Source organism: Neopelma chrysocephalum, unplaced genomic scaffold (genome assembly GCF_003984885.1).
Source record: "Neopelma chrysocephalum unplaced genomic scaffold, ASM398488v2 Primary Assembly neopelma1_72, whole genome shotgun sequence".
In the NCBI taxonomy this organism is placed as follows: domain Eukaryota; kingdom Metazoa; phylum Chordata; class Aves; order Passeriformes; family Pipridae; genus Neopelma; species Neopelma chrysocephalum.
Window position 1 is genome coordinate 393,634 of NW_020897732.1, and position 17,061 is coordinate 410,694.

The 17,061-nt window shown below is 36.8% G+C and overlaps 1 protein-coding gene across 6 annotated transcripts in view; it reads right to left on the reverse strand.

The window, feature by feature from the left end:
* Positions 1 to 17,061, reverse strand: part of MPP7 (membrane palmitoylated protein 7) — a 152,894-nt gene that overhangs the window by 100,628 nt on the left and 35,205 nt on the right. For 4 of the 6 annotated variants that reach the window (XM_027686859.1, XM_027686858.1, XM_027686857.1 and 1 more), the window contains exon 3: positions 10,034 to 10,198. In XM_027686859.1, coding sequence (XP_027542660.1) covers positions 10,034 to 10,070 — 37 coding nt within the window. In that variant the 5' untranslated portion in view covers positions 10,071 to 10,198. Of the gene's footprint in view, positions 1 to 10,033; positions 10,199 to 12,523; positions 12,596 to 12,926; positions 13,018 to 17,061 lie in introns of those variants that run through there. The other 2 variants (XM_027686854.1, XM_027686856.1) reach the window with 2 other exon arrangements.

The window sequence follows — 17,061 nt, forward strand, 5'->3', positions numbered from 1 at the left end:
AAAAAAATTGCTTTTATGATACACTATTGCTATTCTATTAGGTTCTTAAATTTTTTTTAGTCTAGTTTGCCTATGTTTAACCAGCATCTATATTTAAAAGGAATCATGCATCCACCGGGATTTAATAGTATCAAAATACTTCTGGTGTCAAAATTCAGTAAAGTAAACATGACTTACACAAGAAAAATTCATTTACTTCAATTTTTAAAAGCAGATCATGTATTCAAAGGTCCCAGAAGACCTGAGAATACATAAAAAAAATTAACATTGCGTCTAAACATGGAGATGTAAGACTATTATGCAATTATAAGAGGGGAAGTAGGTCTGGTCATTCCTACAGCTCGGAGGGGGGAAAAAAGCCCAAACCAGATCACAATGTAATCATTCCTGGACATTCCCAAATCAGTGAAACAGAAGAGGAAAAAGGGCCCTTGCCAGATTAAACAAGGTCACATCATTGAGTGGCAGTAATAGGAGTCAATTCCAGATAAATGAGGAAGCTCCTAGTTTTAGATACTGGTATGCTGCTATTTATATTCATGTTACATAAATTAGGTACAGTGGCTAACAGTGCTGTGAACTCAGTAAAAGCCTATAGCACGAGAACCTTACTAAAAGTAGACAAGCACTGCACAAGGGAATACTATAAAACTGTTGTAAGAGTGGAACGGGGAGGGGGTTGTTTGAAGGTACTTAACAAAGTCTATTAAACCTGATTACCTGATTCAAGAATAAAGAAATTTAAAAGTAATAAATTAACAGTGGGGGTACAATACACTTTTCATAAAATTTAGTTCATTTAAGAACAGGGACACAGGGAATTAAAATCCATCGACTAGATAACTTGCCTACAGAAATAGTCCACATAAACTACACACATGTAGATAATCTAAATACACATACACAATCTAAAACTAAAATTTACAACAGTTTGTCATGGAAAGAGAAACTACTCTAAAGCTTTTGGACTTGTTGCAGCAGCAAGTAAGATAAAATAGTAGCTGCAGAATAAGGTTTGCAGCATTCAGCCAGCTACAACTAAAGTAATTTTGAAAATCCAGCTATGTTTGAAAACTCAGCACTGTCCCTGCTTAAAAGGCAAAAGATAAATTTCAATTCGTTCTTTTAACACACTTAAGCACTTCCTGTCTTCAGAGTATCTTGAGCTTTTTCTAAGCTTGACTAATACAATTTAGTTTTATTCAATCTGAAGACTAAAATGTAGAATAATGGCAATTCCAATTTAAAAATGTGTACGCTAGATTTGCACATGCAACTGGATTTAAGAGTAAGCAGCAGTGGAAAACTTTCAAATCAGAAACAATGGGACATAAAGGATTTTTCCAGTTTTAGAAAATTGCTTCCTTTGTAGTGTTATATTCTACAGAAGACGGCTTGTTCCTAGGAGGAGAATAAATGGCTAAGCAATTGATGAAACTGTTCCCGTACTGAACCACTCACACTGCAGATTCCAGATGCTCTACATTCTTGACATCAGAATGGAAAAATTTACTGTTAGTCTAGAGAAATTTAATATCACCATTCTTGTCATATCCTTCATAGCTTCATTATTAGGACAAGTCTGTGGAAGCTATAAACTAGTGCTAAATGATAAAAAATATGGTCTCTGCGTTCCATCACTCCTGCATATTACACGAAAACACCAACTTTGTTTTGGTTAGCTTAAGGAAAGAAATGGAGATAAATGGATGTGCATTTGCTTTCATATGCTAATTAATTTCCTGAATTAGCATTTTGAACAATGATGCCAGACTTCGAATCAAAAATTTTTACAGCAACTGAGGGATAATAAACACTAAAGAACATATATCTAAGCCCAGAACAACACCGTAAAAATTTATTGTATTAATAAAATGTGACACACCAACCTTTAAATTTTCCACTTTGTCAAAGGTAAAATAATCAGCACGATTTGCTGCCATTTATAACAAGCTGACATTTTTCACATTTGAACTATGCTTTATAGTTCTACAAAGGTTCAGGCAACACTTGCCTTACACACAAGAAAACAGCATCACAGTAGAAACATTTATTCTGACATCCTCGTTGTTACACAATAAAATAAGTCATTAACACCAAATATTAAAAATTATTTAATTCTGAAATTTGAGATCAGTATTTATGCATAGGTTCAAATAAAAACATATGCAGTACACATACATATTGGATAGACACACTGCACTGTCCTATCAGACTCCAGTTATAAAGAGACCACTATGTGCTCAAATTTATGTGCTATAAAAAGTTCTTTTTTTATGTTCTCTTAAGTAATTTCACTGAATATATGGGCTTCCTGACACTGCAAAAAGTTAAAGACTAACAATTTTTCTTTGCAGAGTGATTAATTCATTTCAGCATGTACATTTTTTTAATTTTGCAGTTTAGTGTTTATAAAAAAAAAAATTACAATTTTCAAAGTTCCAGAACACTGAGTAACAAGATAATAATGACATGCAACTGATTGGCATCTTGGGAAAAACATATGTTTTGATTTATTTGCTATTTCCCCCCAAAAAAAGATGAAAATGCTGAAATCCTTACAGATGGCATAGCAATAGAAATATTAGTGTTGTATATTTTTTCTAATGAAAACAAGAATTTTGCTATAAGTGTCCTCAAAGAACAAGATTACATATTCACTAAAGGTAATATGAAAAGTTGTACCTAGTTTTTAATTCCTCCAAGCTACAGTAAAGTTGTTAGCCCACCTTAAAACAATGTTATGACAGAAAATGTTGAAAATGAGCAGTCATTTAAGCTCACTACTTTTAAAAATATTATTTCCTTCAAAATGGAAAAGTCTTTAGTTTTGGAACTTGGCTCCCGGAGCTAAAGAATCCGCAGTTGTTTGAAACAGTTATTGGTCTTTTAGGATTTGTCTCAACATGTGCATTTCAGATTTAACACACCACATACTGTTAACATTCTGATGTGAGTTAAACAGTTGATCCCTCTTTGCATCCATACGGGGCAAGACTGTTGCTGCAAAGTTCTTGCTTGTATGGCTCATCAGACTGCTTCAAAATTGAAACCCCTCAAAACTGTAGTTACTGGACACTGCGTCAACACGGATACTTTCAAAGTTCATAAAATATACTTCCATGAGTTTTCAAAAACTCACCTATTATCTGCAAGAATAACACATATATAAAATTGATTTAAAGTGACCCATCAGGCACAAATTAACAAGCAGCTTGTGGAAAACTCATACAAAGTTTTCATATTCTTTTTTTTTAAAAAATTCCTGACTTCTCCAATGAAGCCAGCATACTATGACACCTTGAATAACCTTGACTAATTGACTGCTCCTTTCTACAGACATCAGCTTGGCAAGTCTTTAGTACTTCTATCTAGATCTTCATCAACACTAGAGGAGGCCATAGCAAGCACCTGGCAGGCAGTCAGGAAAGAACTCATTCCAGCACTAGGAAGGCACTGGGCACACTCACTGTATTTAACTCTTTAGTCACAATTTGCAAGGTTATAAGAGATTTGGCACTGGGGAGGGGCAACAAGGAACGCTAAACATGGCATTTTACATCTGCAAAAGGAAGACACAATATCTCATTAAGAGACTGAATAACAATGGAAATCAAGACTATTTTCAACTCAGTTGGGCCTAAAACTAGTGGAAACACCACTTGATTACCATGTATCTCAACCTTTTGTGGTTGAGGCACATGCTAATCACATATATCATACTGCGTACGTGTCTTGAGAGTAGAAGAAAAAGTCCTACAATCCCAGGCAGTACTGACATCCATAACCAAGTTAGTAAATTATTTCAGTGTTGCGATTCACTGTATGACTGAGTTTAAGGTTTAACACTCAAAACAAGTTATGCCATTACATCAATCAGTCATATATGTACAGACAAATACATCTGATATACACGTTCATAAGGAACATAGGAACATACAAAAAGTTAGAGTCAAGTACACTGACAAGCTGAGAAAGTTCTCCTGGAGAGAAGGTTGCCTGGAGACCTCTTAGCAACCTTCTAGTATGTGAAGGGGGCCTACAAGGAAGCTTGAGAGGGATCCTTCATCAGGAACTGTAGTGACAGGACAAGGAGTAATGGGTTCAAACTGAAAGAGGGGAAATTTCAGTTAGATATAGGGAAGAAATTCTTTACTGTGAGAGTAGTGAGGCACTGGAATGGGTTGTTCAGAGAAGTTGTGGATGCCCCATCCTTGGCAGTGTTCAAGGCTGAGTAGGGTGGGGTATTGAGCAACCTGGTCTAGCGGAAGGTGTCCCTGGCCGTGGCAGGGGGGTTGGAACGAGATGATCTTTAAGGTCCCTTCCAGCCCAAACCATTCTAGGATTCTACATCAACATCTTATCTTGAAAGTAAGTTTAGGAAATTCAACTATTTGAAATAATTATTTCATAGTTTATCCTTAAAATTAATATGTTGTATTGAGGTGTCTTTTCTGTGTTGGTTTTTTTTCTTTATACCAATGTGTTATTAAAAAAAAAAATCGTATTTAAACCCGTGTATTCCACAACAGGCAACTAACAGTTCGCTGGGAAGCTTCTCACTACCTCTTAGTAGCACTAAAGTGCCTTCAGATTGACAGGTTTAGTTTTATTAAGTCAGTCAAGACTTGATGTGATGTTGGGCTGAGAAGCCAGAGAACCTTCCATCTGACACTAGATGCACACAACACGTAGGCCCTGCAAGTTAACCTGGATGCTGGCACAGCTACACTGGAGCGGGACAGCATGGCAGAGTGCTCTCAGCAAAGGACACCTGGCATCACTGGAACTGCCAACTATTTGTGTAATTACAGCTTTTGGTCCAACCAATAGAGCCATACATTTAAGCCTCTGGTTAGAAACAATACAGGCTGTTGTACTTTCAAATTCACTACAAAGCTACACACCGCTCAAAAAAAAATAAAAAAAACTCAGTAAAAGTTGTTTCACCTGCCAGACCATTTGAATTAAATTTGCATCCAAGAACTGTAACAGTTTTAAAGAGTTTACCATCAGTAAATACAATTACGCACATTTTCTGATTCCGCACCGCTGAATCAGTCTAGCATAATATAAAATATTAACACAAAACAGAGCAGTTTAACAGTTTAGAGAAATTTCATTTCACTTTGACCAAGTTTTCCAACAATCACCATAAATATGCTGATACCAAAATAAATACCTTTTCCAACACCAGCAAGTTATATTTTAAAAAATTAAATCAGATCACAATTAAAGCTAGCCTCATACTTTCCCAAATCTTTCATATTAACATTAGCTGAAAAGCCATTTAATGCCTCTGGCAGATGGAGATGGGGAGAAATCAAGAATGTACGGATAAAATATTGGCTCTATTTATTAATTCAGTATAAATTTTGTCTCAGCTAGCATATCCATTTTCATGAATATCTAGCCATATCTGTGCATTTCAACGTGGTGAGAAATTTTAGTAGCCTTGAAATGGTGAAGCAGCTGAAGGCATCATTTACATCCTGCACTTGCTGCAGCACCCCTATGCCTAAGCCGTGAGCAAGAGTGTGAAGCAGACGAACGAAGGCTTTCCCTGCGCTCTGTTTCCACCACGGCACACCAGCGGAGCAGCAAAGGCAGTTTGGAGCAGGATTCAATCACCCTGCAAGCCTTTGCCCTGGCAGCCTCCAACGGAAGAGCTACTCCCAGAAATCTTTCCTTCATCGCTCTCCTAAATTACCTTTCTCTTCATCTCATAATAATGAACCCAGATCTCTGGCCACCATTCTACATTACTACATTTTTTAAACACGCTGTAAAAATAGAACTCCCTGATTTCTATCTCCCTCCTCATCCTGAAATCTGGTTTAAAAGGCTAGAATAGAAATTTTAGCACTTCAGATTAATTTGGGATTTTTTCCCTATAGATGTTTCTGATGTTCCCCCTCTCAGCTCAGCCAACTACTCAACTTTTTCTTAATATTATTAGTGTTTCTTTTCTTTCTCTCCACCTTTTTATCCTTTTCATTATGAAGCATGCTTAGAAAAGATCACATTGAAACTTGCAAGCTGATTAAAATGCATTAATATAGTAGTAAATAAAGGGAAGACAACTGTATGAAAACAATAAAAGCAAGGATAACGTCTTTTTATGTTCCGATGACTGCAAAATCGCCTTTGCACTTCGCATTGCCTGCAGTGGTCCAGCGCCACTGGGAGGTAACCCATATGGACTATGGAGCTATCACATCAATGTAGTATCCCAGCAAAATATTTCCACCAGCATTCAATACATCCACATCAGCAGCACTCAGCTTCAGAGGTCAAGGTAATTCTTAAAGAATCACAGAATACACTACTAAAAATGCAGTTTGGAAAAATACCTAGCATTTAGAACAGCTCTCACACATCTACTAAGTATTATTACAAAACAGAGAAGAAAACACCAAAAACTGGAATAGGAAGGCCATGTGAACTACAATTCGGTTAGTAACAAATGTGTTGGGTTTTTTAAATTAAAAAACTAACATGTTAGTTTTATAGGTTTGCAATACTGAAAATACTCCCCTATCTGGCACAGTGCTTGCTCCTATACATTCTTAAGAAGAAACAAATGTAAGCCCTGCACATTTTCTCTTTCTAGAATTTACAATAATCAAATTCAAGAACTGCTTCTGACTTTCACTGTATATAAGCAATCTCACACAGTTTTATTTGGAGGCTAAACTTGGCCCATAAATATGGTTTTCCTGCTGACAATACATGAATCAAAAGCACAAAGTCTGCTTTGCACATTGGTGCACTAGTTTTTGAGGACAAACAGAAATGCATTTTTAAATTCGTCAGTTAAGCAAGCTTGATACAGTGTTGAGAGGAAAGAAATCTGTAACAAGTTTACGATGTTTTTCACATTAAAACAACACTTAAAGTATAATGATGTCATCTTGGCTCCACCAAAGTCAGCAACAAAGCTGCCATCTACTAATGTGAAGCCAGAACTGCAATCTTAAATCTTCCTAAATATACCAGACAAGTGAATGCCAGATCTCAGACTTGCTTTACCTGCAAAAATGCAGGTCTTCTTGCTCAGCCTTCAAACTCTATTTGATGGGCTTGCACACAGAAGTCAAGCAGACTTCTGCAACACAGAAACTATTGAAAGCATCAGATGTAGCCCCAGGCATGAGTTCAGCCTCCTCATTCACGATGGTTGCTTTAAGATGATCTTGACCTGACACTGACAAGACTATAAACCTTAAGGGAGGATCACACACGTTATAAACAATGAGTAACTCTTCTAAATTATTGTAGTATAAAAATAGGTTTTTTATATGGCTAATGGAGAGTGGAAGAGAAGGAAGCATGCGCTATACATAAGCCTTTCTCCTCTGTCCTAAAGTTAGTGGTAAGGAATAAGATTAATTTAAAAGTCTCTGTGTGAATCTTTCTAGTAGAACAATGTTTTAAACAAAAGATTGCAAATAGTGTAGCCATGATTTTGATTTACCATAGTTTAAAGTCTGGTAAATGCCTCTCAAAACAGATTTAAGAGGCATGGTTTGTGCTCAGAAGAATATACAGCTTAAAACGTGGTATAACAAAAGAAAGTATAAGTATACAAGGAAGCAGCTGCAAGTACATGGACACTTCTAATAAAGGCTGTTGATGAAGTAAAGGCAATGTAAAATTGACACAAGCAGGTCAACATTTAGTCTGATCAAATATGGCCCCTCATGAACACTCTCCTGCTTTTGACAGTGGTCTGATTCTTCAGACTATACTAAAAAAAAGAAAAAAGAAAATCACTTATGCTCCCATACCAGTGACTGAGTGTCCAACGGTCCCTGACTGGGCAACTTTCGATATTCACAGATGATGCATTTCTATTTACTAGTCCTCAGTGAACTCTTTCATCTGTTTTTAAATCTAGGTTGACTTTTATTTCACTCAGGATCCATCAGACAGAAAAATAGGTTAGGCTGCATTTTATTTGAACGCATTTATAAGAGAGTCTCAGCAAACAGACTGAACAAGGTTGTGTCCCTAACCTAAAGGTCCCACTAAGTGACTTGCCAACCCTCCAGTGCCCCAAAAAGACCCCTCATGGACTAAAGCAGTTTCAACTCATTACATGTCACAACACCAGTCTGTGCAGGGAGGGAGAGAGGAAAACCAGCTTATCCACCAAGAAACAACAGAGGTAGGGAAATCTTTATGTTTCACTTTTTTTAATCTAAGAGTGAGAGGAACAGCAGGAGAACAGGGCTTCGATTAGAAACCACCTGCACCATAACCAGGCTAGAAAGCACAGTTTGCTGTAACCATTCAAAAATACTTAAATGCCTATCAGCCCCATCAGGAAATATTGTAAAGGAAGTGGAATAAAAAAGAAATTACTCTCTTTTCACTCCAAATGCCAATTTTTATTTAGAGAAACAAATTACAACTTGCAGCAGAAAAAAAAAGGTTTTAACAAGTATTATTTAACAGCAAGATATTAATGGTGTGCATCATATTTTATGATGGATTTCACGGGACGATGGAGATACCCGAGCTTTACCATACATCTTAATTATTAAGGGTGTATTTGCAGCATCATATTGATTAAATAGCTCAGTAAAACATGTTTGTAGAGACATTTTAACACACACAATTTTAAAATTAGGATTTTTTTTTCACTTTTTGGAGCCCTTTCCTTTCTTAATTCAGAGATGATGTCCACAACTATTACTTTTGGACATATTAACATTCTTTAAACAACAAATAAATAATAATTTTTAAAAAAATTAAGGCACGTTTTGAAAGGACACAAAAGGTTACATGATAAAGAGAGCAAAGATACAGAGTAGACACTGACACATCTTCCAAAATGCAGCTTTAGCAAACTGAACAGCTGCAACTCGCTTATCTCCATGGGGGAAGAGGGAGAAAAGAAAGGTATGCAGAGGTAGGATTTGGTGAGGTGACAGTCAAATCCCTTAAACACAGGAATAAGGAGACAGAAAGACAAACACAACCCTCCCTACCCATTGCAACAAAAAACACACACATCAATTCTAAAGATTAATATTTTCATCTAAGATAAATTTTACATGGACCTGAGGTATGGGGGAGAAAAATCACTGCACTGTACAGTCTATTTAAAATAAGAATCAAATGCAGTTCTTATATAAACACTTTTTGGATTCCTGACTTGAAATCTCCCTCTTAATTTTCCAAATTCTGCTATTATTTCTTGGGCTTAAAACTACATGGCACAGGGATGGAAAGCTGGGGGTGGAATGCAGGGATCTTTGTATTGTGTTGTAACCTCAGCTGCATCACCTTTTTTAACAAACACCCTCGAGCAAAAATATTAACTTTAGTTGTCCCTAAAAAAGGGTCAAAAATACTGTCAGAGAGAGAGAACGTCAGCATAACAAGAAGATGAGATTTAATCTTTGAATATAACCTAATATTGCAAAGAAGGTGAAAACTGTGGAAAGCTACATAGCTGCATTCCCACTGCCTGCAGTCAGTGACAGGAACTGGGCTCTGACATGGAAGGCAAGGGAAGGAACAGAACTTGAGACAGTATTTTTCTTCTCCTAATTTGTTAAAGAGTTGTCAAAACCGAATAGTCTGTGTTCAGAAATAACTCCACTGATAACTCTAACTCACAGAGGGGATAGTCTAGACTGCTGCGCATATTAAGGCATGCATGATATCATCATCTTTTTTTTTCCTCCTCCTTTTTCCAGTTAACATTGTAAGAACCATGCTTAGAGATGAATCCAAATTCTTCAGATCCATATATAATATCGTTTGGAGTTGTTCTGTTTTGGGGGTTGTGTATGGAGGGGAACAAGGTGGTGGTGGGACGTTTTAAAACTAATTTACTTTGCCTGTGGTGTTTCACAGATCTAACTTAACTTCAGGGATAAAAGGTTATGTTTAAAGTCTTAAATTAAGCATGTGTTGAGAACATAATTAATTATCTTATTTGACGATTTCTTGACATAGAGGCTGTAGACTTAACAAATAAGCTCTGGAGGAAGCGTGCAGCCCTCCTTGGCTTGCGTACCTGTGTCACTTCCAGATCCAGTTGATAACGCTGGCATGATTTAGTCTGCAGAGTGTCACGCAGGAACCTCAAACCAGCACCGCAGCCAGAAGGCAGAAGTTAATTTCAGTTTAACTGCTTGCAGCCAAGTTGTCTACAAAGATTTATGCTATCTCCCAGTTTCTCCTAGAAAGAACAGAAACAGAATTTTACAATTAAGAACATTGTCAAACCGTAAATTACTGCAGCTAACCAAATCCAATCATTATCACAAAATAAGCTTTTATTTAAGACTCTCAAAACAAAGTGCTTTGCACTTATTTATGACTGTTAAGACTTTTGTTTCCCCAGGTAAAACAAGTTTTGTTTTCTTCAGTCTAGCCTATAATCCTACTCTGCATTAAAAATAATTTAACACATTTCTCTCATTTAAATTATACTCTTTAATTCCAGCAGGCCAGGCATTTTGGAAATAAAGTCTAGGAATATTTTATTAAAACAGTGAATAATTGAAGTCACTCACATTTTGCTACTACTTATCTTAAGAAAATAAAATTGCTTACTAGCATGATAATTTATTCAGTGTTTCTATTTAACCTCCTTTAAACTGTTTTCAGGTCATTTAAAATCTGACATGCAATTTTTATTTGTAATCTGGAAATGTAATCTGACTTTTAACTGGAGTTGTTAAAAGCAGGACTAGAGAAGCAAATGCTTCTCTAAGGTAAATTGCAGTTTGATTTGTAGAGTTCATTACCAGGTAAGGAATTTTTCTGTGATTCATTACTACAAAATCAGTATTTTTTTAACACTTTTTTTTTAATAATTGCACAGGCCTACTGATAGTAAATGTGGGGTCTTTCTTTTAACCACTTCTTGAAGAAAATTCAGAGCAAATGTAAAAAAAGTTAAAACTAATCTTAAATATAAGTGAATGTATTTAAATTCAAGTATGTTAAAATATGAAACTGGAACACAAACTTGTGAGAAGAAAGTCAGAGTTAAGACTGGAAATGTCTACTAATAGCAGGTCAGAGGCTGATGTGTTTGCAGGGTAAAGAAGGGGAAAGGGGGAAGTAGAAGCTAACAAAAAACAAGGGTTTTCTCCACATCTCAGTAAAAAAAAGGATCCTTGAAGAAAGAAAGCAGCATAGTTCTGCTTTAGCAAAAGAAAATAAACAAATAGAGCATTTTGCTGCTGCTATTGCTGGTTTGTTTTTTGTTGGGTTTTTTTAAAGCACATTCATATTAATCAGAATGACTTTTGAAGTCATCTTGGCTCTGAAAGTGCATATTTTGGACACATTTGTACTTGGCAACAGTCTTGTGGAAGAGTAATATACAGGTGCTGTAAACACTGTATGCTGTTCAAAATTCTGTTTTTCGCCAAAAAAAGTCCCATGTAGCTAAAAGTATTGCAACATATTAAAGGCCATCCACGAGATTTTGTTCAGTAAGTTTTAAATCAATTATTAGATATAAGCTAGTTGTTAACTCATCCCTAGGCATGAGTCTATAGTTTAAATAGTCTGGCAACTTTTAAGTTTCATTTTTTTTGTCCCCTAACTGTTTACCCAGTGAATCTGGGTGGGTTTTTTAAGACGGCAAATACAGCACAAGTTACATCTCTGGCCAACTTCTTCTATGATGAAAAGAACCAAATAAGAACTTGAAAACCTGTCTACTAACACTGTTTAAGAGTTTGGGGTTTTTTAGGTTATAAAAGTTCGTGGTGAAGAAAAAAAAGTAAGTTTTCAGTAAAAAAGCATCAGCTTCCAAAAAAATACTTTGACATGCATCAAATCAGCACAAAATCCATTAACTTAAAACTTAAAACAGGGATAAGGAATTTAAGTATTTCAGAGTGAAAGCTCATCTTATGACGACAAAGTTGTAAGACGTCTTTATGCAAAGCTAGCCAGGGTGAAGTTTAAAAGAAAAAAAAAAGACATCATAGCCAAGGACACGTTGTACCAATTAAGAAGGAACATATTCATTTTAGATTAATTCTGCTTGTTTTCTGTTTAACGTGTAAAGGAGAGCCCTGCCCCAAGCTCAGTGACAGTCCCCAGTGTGAGCACACCACGGCAGCCGGACGAAGGATGGAGGCGTTTTCACTTTTTGCATGTGTAAGAAACAGATTAAAACAAAACTATTGACTATTAATGGGACATCTTTGATTTATATGCGGCTTAAAGTACTTTCATCTATTAAAAAAAAAATCCCAAAACGCCAAACAAGGCATTCTCATTATAAGCACATTACTATTAATCAAAAATTCAAGAAGAATTTCCTTAAAGTTCACTGCAAAACGTGGAAAATCTTGCTGATCTACATACATGCAATGTATTTAAACTCCATCAGTTTGTTTTTCTTTATTTCACAGTAAATCATTCAGAAAAAAAACACCAGCTCCTCATTATTTAAGAAACTTATATACAACATAAAGTTATTCCCCCCAGATCCTAAATATATATTAATGAAAAATAAATGAGCTGATGAAATCCTTACCAGTAAAATGCTTAATATTTTGCTGGAATGGGACAGGGATTTTTTTTTCCTAACGTGCAAATTAAGCTACATTTTTGCAGTGATGATGCTATTTTCTTTGGCTCACTTTATTTAAAATGCTTTGGAAGTTTTTGCCGGAGCCCAGCCATAGGCATTGCTGACTGCTGTATGGAATCGATTTGCTGCAACACAGAAATACCAGCTGTTACAGTATGTCCTGAGAGGGATTACCGAATATTCCTAAATTGAAGTTCAATCCATCTTTCCATAAAAATTAGGAGCCGGGGCCAGGAACGCAACAGCAGTATCAAGTGCACCTGAGGCATTTACAATACCCAGCAGGACTGTTACAACCAGCCTTTAAAAAGGGCTTATTTTTGAAATTTCATTATTCCAGTTGTACCTTGCTTCTATAGATCGCACCGGATCGGGTTCCGCTGGCACCCGCCGCCTGGAAACGGCTCCTCCCGCCCGGCCCCTCACGGCCCCTCACGGCTCCCGCCTGACCCCTGGCGGCCGCGGGGGGCGCCGCGCGCGCCCTCCCCACACGCCGGGAGCAGGAGCTTCCCGGCGGGCCCCGCTCGCCTCTGCCTCCTGCTTCCTACCTGCTTCTGCTCTCGATTGTTTAAACCGAAGTGTAAATAACTGATTAAAATGAAACGATAAACCGCATGGTTTTGATCATTTCTGCCTGTGCTTACTTGCCTAACGAAAGGCATCTCTGTTGCTAGGGCGTTCGGGTTGAACGGAAGATATTTAAAAAAAAAAAAAAAAGCCTCGATGCTTGTGAAAGGTACAGAAATGCTTCCCCCCCGTCTTCTCACAGCTCCCGTACACCCACACAAGCACAGTCACCAAGCCAGACGCAATTCTAGCCACCTCCACCACCGAGTTCATTATGGTGACATAACACATCCCCTGGTTAGACATGGCCAGGAGCGGGACAGAAACCTCCTGGAAGCACCTTCCAAAACAGCTGAATTCCAGAATTAGAGCTCTCCGAGGGAACCATTTTTCTGAATAACCCACAGGTAAGACAGGCCCACCAAGGGATAAGGGGATAAATCTTGTTCCCGATCATCCATGTTGTCTGGTTGACTGGCAAGGATAGACAGAGGCTGTCAGATAAAGCAAGTAGGTGAGAGGCAGCTGAAGAGTGCCAAGATGAATGGCCTTCCACATAATTGCAGCTTTAAGAGCTTCTTTCTAGCATTCTCTACTGCTTTTGAATGAAAGTGACTCCATTAGTCATGCATACATTTTCTTTTAGTCAAGTTCATTTGTCTACAAAAGGTGGGGTAGGAAAGCTAATTCGAATTTGTGTTTAGGGCAAGCACCATGCATTTGGAGACAGACTGCATGAAGTCTTGCTTCTATCTTTGACTCCCCACCCAAACCTCAATAAATTCTGTAATATTTATTTCTGAAAGGGTGTTTTACAAGTTACTCAATATTTTTGGCACTTTAATCAATATGGATTGATTTTCTTCACATTTGAAAAGCAGGCTGAAGACTTTTGACTGATTTATGACAGATAAAAACATTAAAAGTATGAACCTAGTGATGCTACAAATTGGGGAAGGAGTGAGGGGGTGGGGATGGGACACATAAACCCAGGTTGTTTGATACAAGAAACATTCAGCCTTTTTTTCTAAAGGATGCTACAATTATGATGACCATAACCTTGATTTCCAGAACTAAACCAGAATGCCTGCAAATGGTATTTGAACTACAAGATAGAGATTTCATGTGGAGACAGGAAATTTGACAGCCATTCAGTCCTGTGTTCATTATGGAGCCTCAAGTAATTGAATGACTACAGACATGTATACAAGTCTCCAAAACCTAGTCAGCACAGGAAATTGCCAAGGGAGGCTTTCTAGACTGTTTTGGTAGACAAAATCTGAATTGAAAACGGTGTTCTACTCTTTTGGAAGTTGTAATGTAATGGGATCTATCAAATCCTTACACTCTTCCGAGGAAGTTTTCACCTCCTCAATCACACGGTCTCCGACAGGGTACTGGAATCTGCTTGTGGCTCCTGACAGGCTTCCAAAGTTGGTCAGCTGCCCTTACAAGTAGTACAGGCACGCTAGCAACGGGAACCTTCCAAAAATCTTGAACTGGAATCACTGCGAAGAGGACACGGTGCACAAATATGATGGGACTTCAAAGATGCTGCAGAAGCAAGAAGCTACTTTTGACTCACTCGGCTGTGTGTATAACAAAAATTAAAAGGGGCAAAAAATTCTGTGTATAGAGTCCAATTATTAAAAGAAAAAAAAAGGAATATCTATGGAACTACCAGATGTTATTAACTAATATACCAAAACACAGAAAACCTGGACTGAAAACTGAAAAGGCCAACAGCTGCCTTCACTAACCTTCTTGTGGTCTTGACATCATATCAGTCTTCAACCATCAGAATAATTAAAGGCTTCTGCATAATATTTTCTGTATAATGTTCTATCATTGTTCTCCATTTTGCTTAGTTTATGCCACAGGGATGTTAGAAAAAACTTCACTTTGTTTTTGAGGCTTTGAGAATAGTAGATGTGAATTTAGACACCCTTAAGCATACACTGAAAACATATTAACTGCTTGACATTTCATTTATACGTTTGTGGGTACATCTTTAACAAATATGCAGTTTGGAAAAAAAATACCTGTGAACTCATTATATCTTGTAGTGTGCCTTGTATTTCCATGTCTCAAATTTAACTGTGAAGCATTGATGCATCAGAAGAGAGAGATCTCTGATTTCTCCTTACAGGAAAATTTTTACAGATAGGGGGGAAAACATATGATCTAAATGATAAAATCTATAATTACTACTACAAAGAGAGAGTATTTAAGAAGTCATGTGCTGAAAAACATTAAGACAGAAATGAATACCCCATCACAGTCTGTGGTAGTTATTTCCAGCAGTTGATCAACACTAGAACAAAGTAAGGCTGATTTCCAGTGAGTGCCTATCCTGATTGTGGTGTCAAGGCTACATGTTTGGACCTTCATAATTTTATTCTCTTCCTCTTCAAGGATGAGCTCTCACTAGACACTTCCCTCACTGGATCATTAACAGAAAACACAAAACTCCAATCACTACCTGACCACACTTGTTTGACTGTCATGTTTGACTGAGTTTGTTCAAAGGGTTTAGAAGACAGGCAGGAGAGGGAAAAGAGAGCACAGCACATGATTTCCTTCCTTTACAACTTCAGCAATAAATAAGTTTCTTCTCCTGAAGTGCATAATCCTGTGTCAATGGAAAAATATCACTTGCCTAAACAACTCCAATAACAACACCGAAACTGGTATCACTGTTTTCCCCCATAAATATTCCTTCACCCAGAGAGAGACTATAGCATAAAACCTGCTTATCTAGACACCACCTTTATCTAAACCTTCTTTAAATACAATTGTGAAGTACATTCTTTCAATGAGTCAATCTAACATAGAAAAAATAAAAATAAAATATAGAATATATAAAGATATAAAATAGTAATATAGTTATTAATTTATATGATAGTTTGCAATTTAAAAATTTTAGACAGTTCTTTGCAGCCTGAAAACACCCCCATGCTACAAGTGAAATATTTTCAATAAGTAGCAATATTACAAAACTTTTTGTAGGCAAGACTTTTTGCAACCTGCACCTTTCCTGTCTTTAACACAAAACCCCCTACATGAGCTCTGTCCAGACTCAGATTTTAAATGTCAGAGTTGGAATTCCTTTAAATGCATGAAAACATTCCTTTAAATAAATACACTAAAGCTACCAGTTTAATTTAAAACAGCATCACTGTTGTCGATGTCAGATACCCTTAGACAGATCCAATTTTCTGCAAATAAAATGTACCAACTGACAGAATAATATTAGTTTAATATACTAGTTTAATAAAGCTATTCATTAAAGTGTGACCTAAACTATGTCTCAGATCAAAGGTTGCTCTTTCAGTTTGAGTTACTGGTTTGGGCACACTTTTAACACTTTTCCCCTAGCTGCAAACCATTCCTTTTCTTGGAAAATAGCTGTCAGCAGGTACCTCAGCCTCTCCATTAATTACCTGCAAAAATAGTTTTGTTCTGGCATGGTTTCCTGATAGTCTGTTTGAAAAGTGTAAGTAACTACAGTAAATTATAAACCTTACTGACCCCTAAAATACTGAAAAAATGGCCAATTTTCCTATAAATGAGAGTTCAGAAAAACCTGCTGCAATGACTCATCCAATAACCTCAACCTTCCCTAACAGACAAATACAAATGTTTTGCACCAAAGGGCTCTGCAACTCCAATTTTAGAAATATACTTCATATTTTAATAATATTATAATGCAGTTTGATCCCACATTTACAAAAGTTGATGGAAAATCTGTGATAGAAATAGAACCAGGATTAAGGTGATGCTTAATAAACTAGCAAATATTTAATTGATTTAAATATTTTAGCCATGTATTAGTGTCAACAGCATTATTTACTTCATTGTCTTGTGGCTCAACAAAACATGTATGCACCAATTCTCAGCTCTGTTAAACAGTC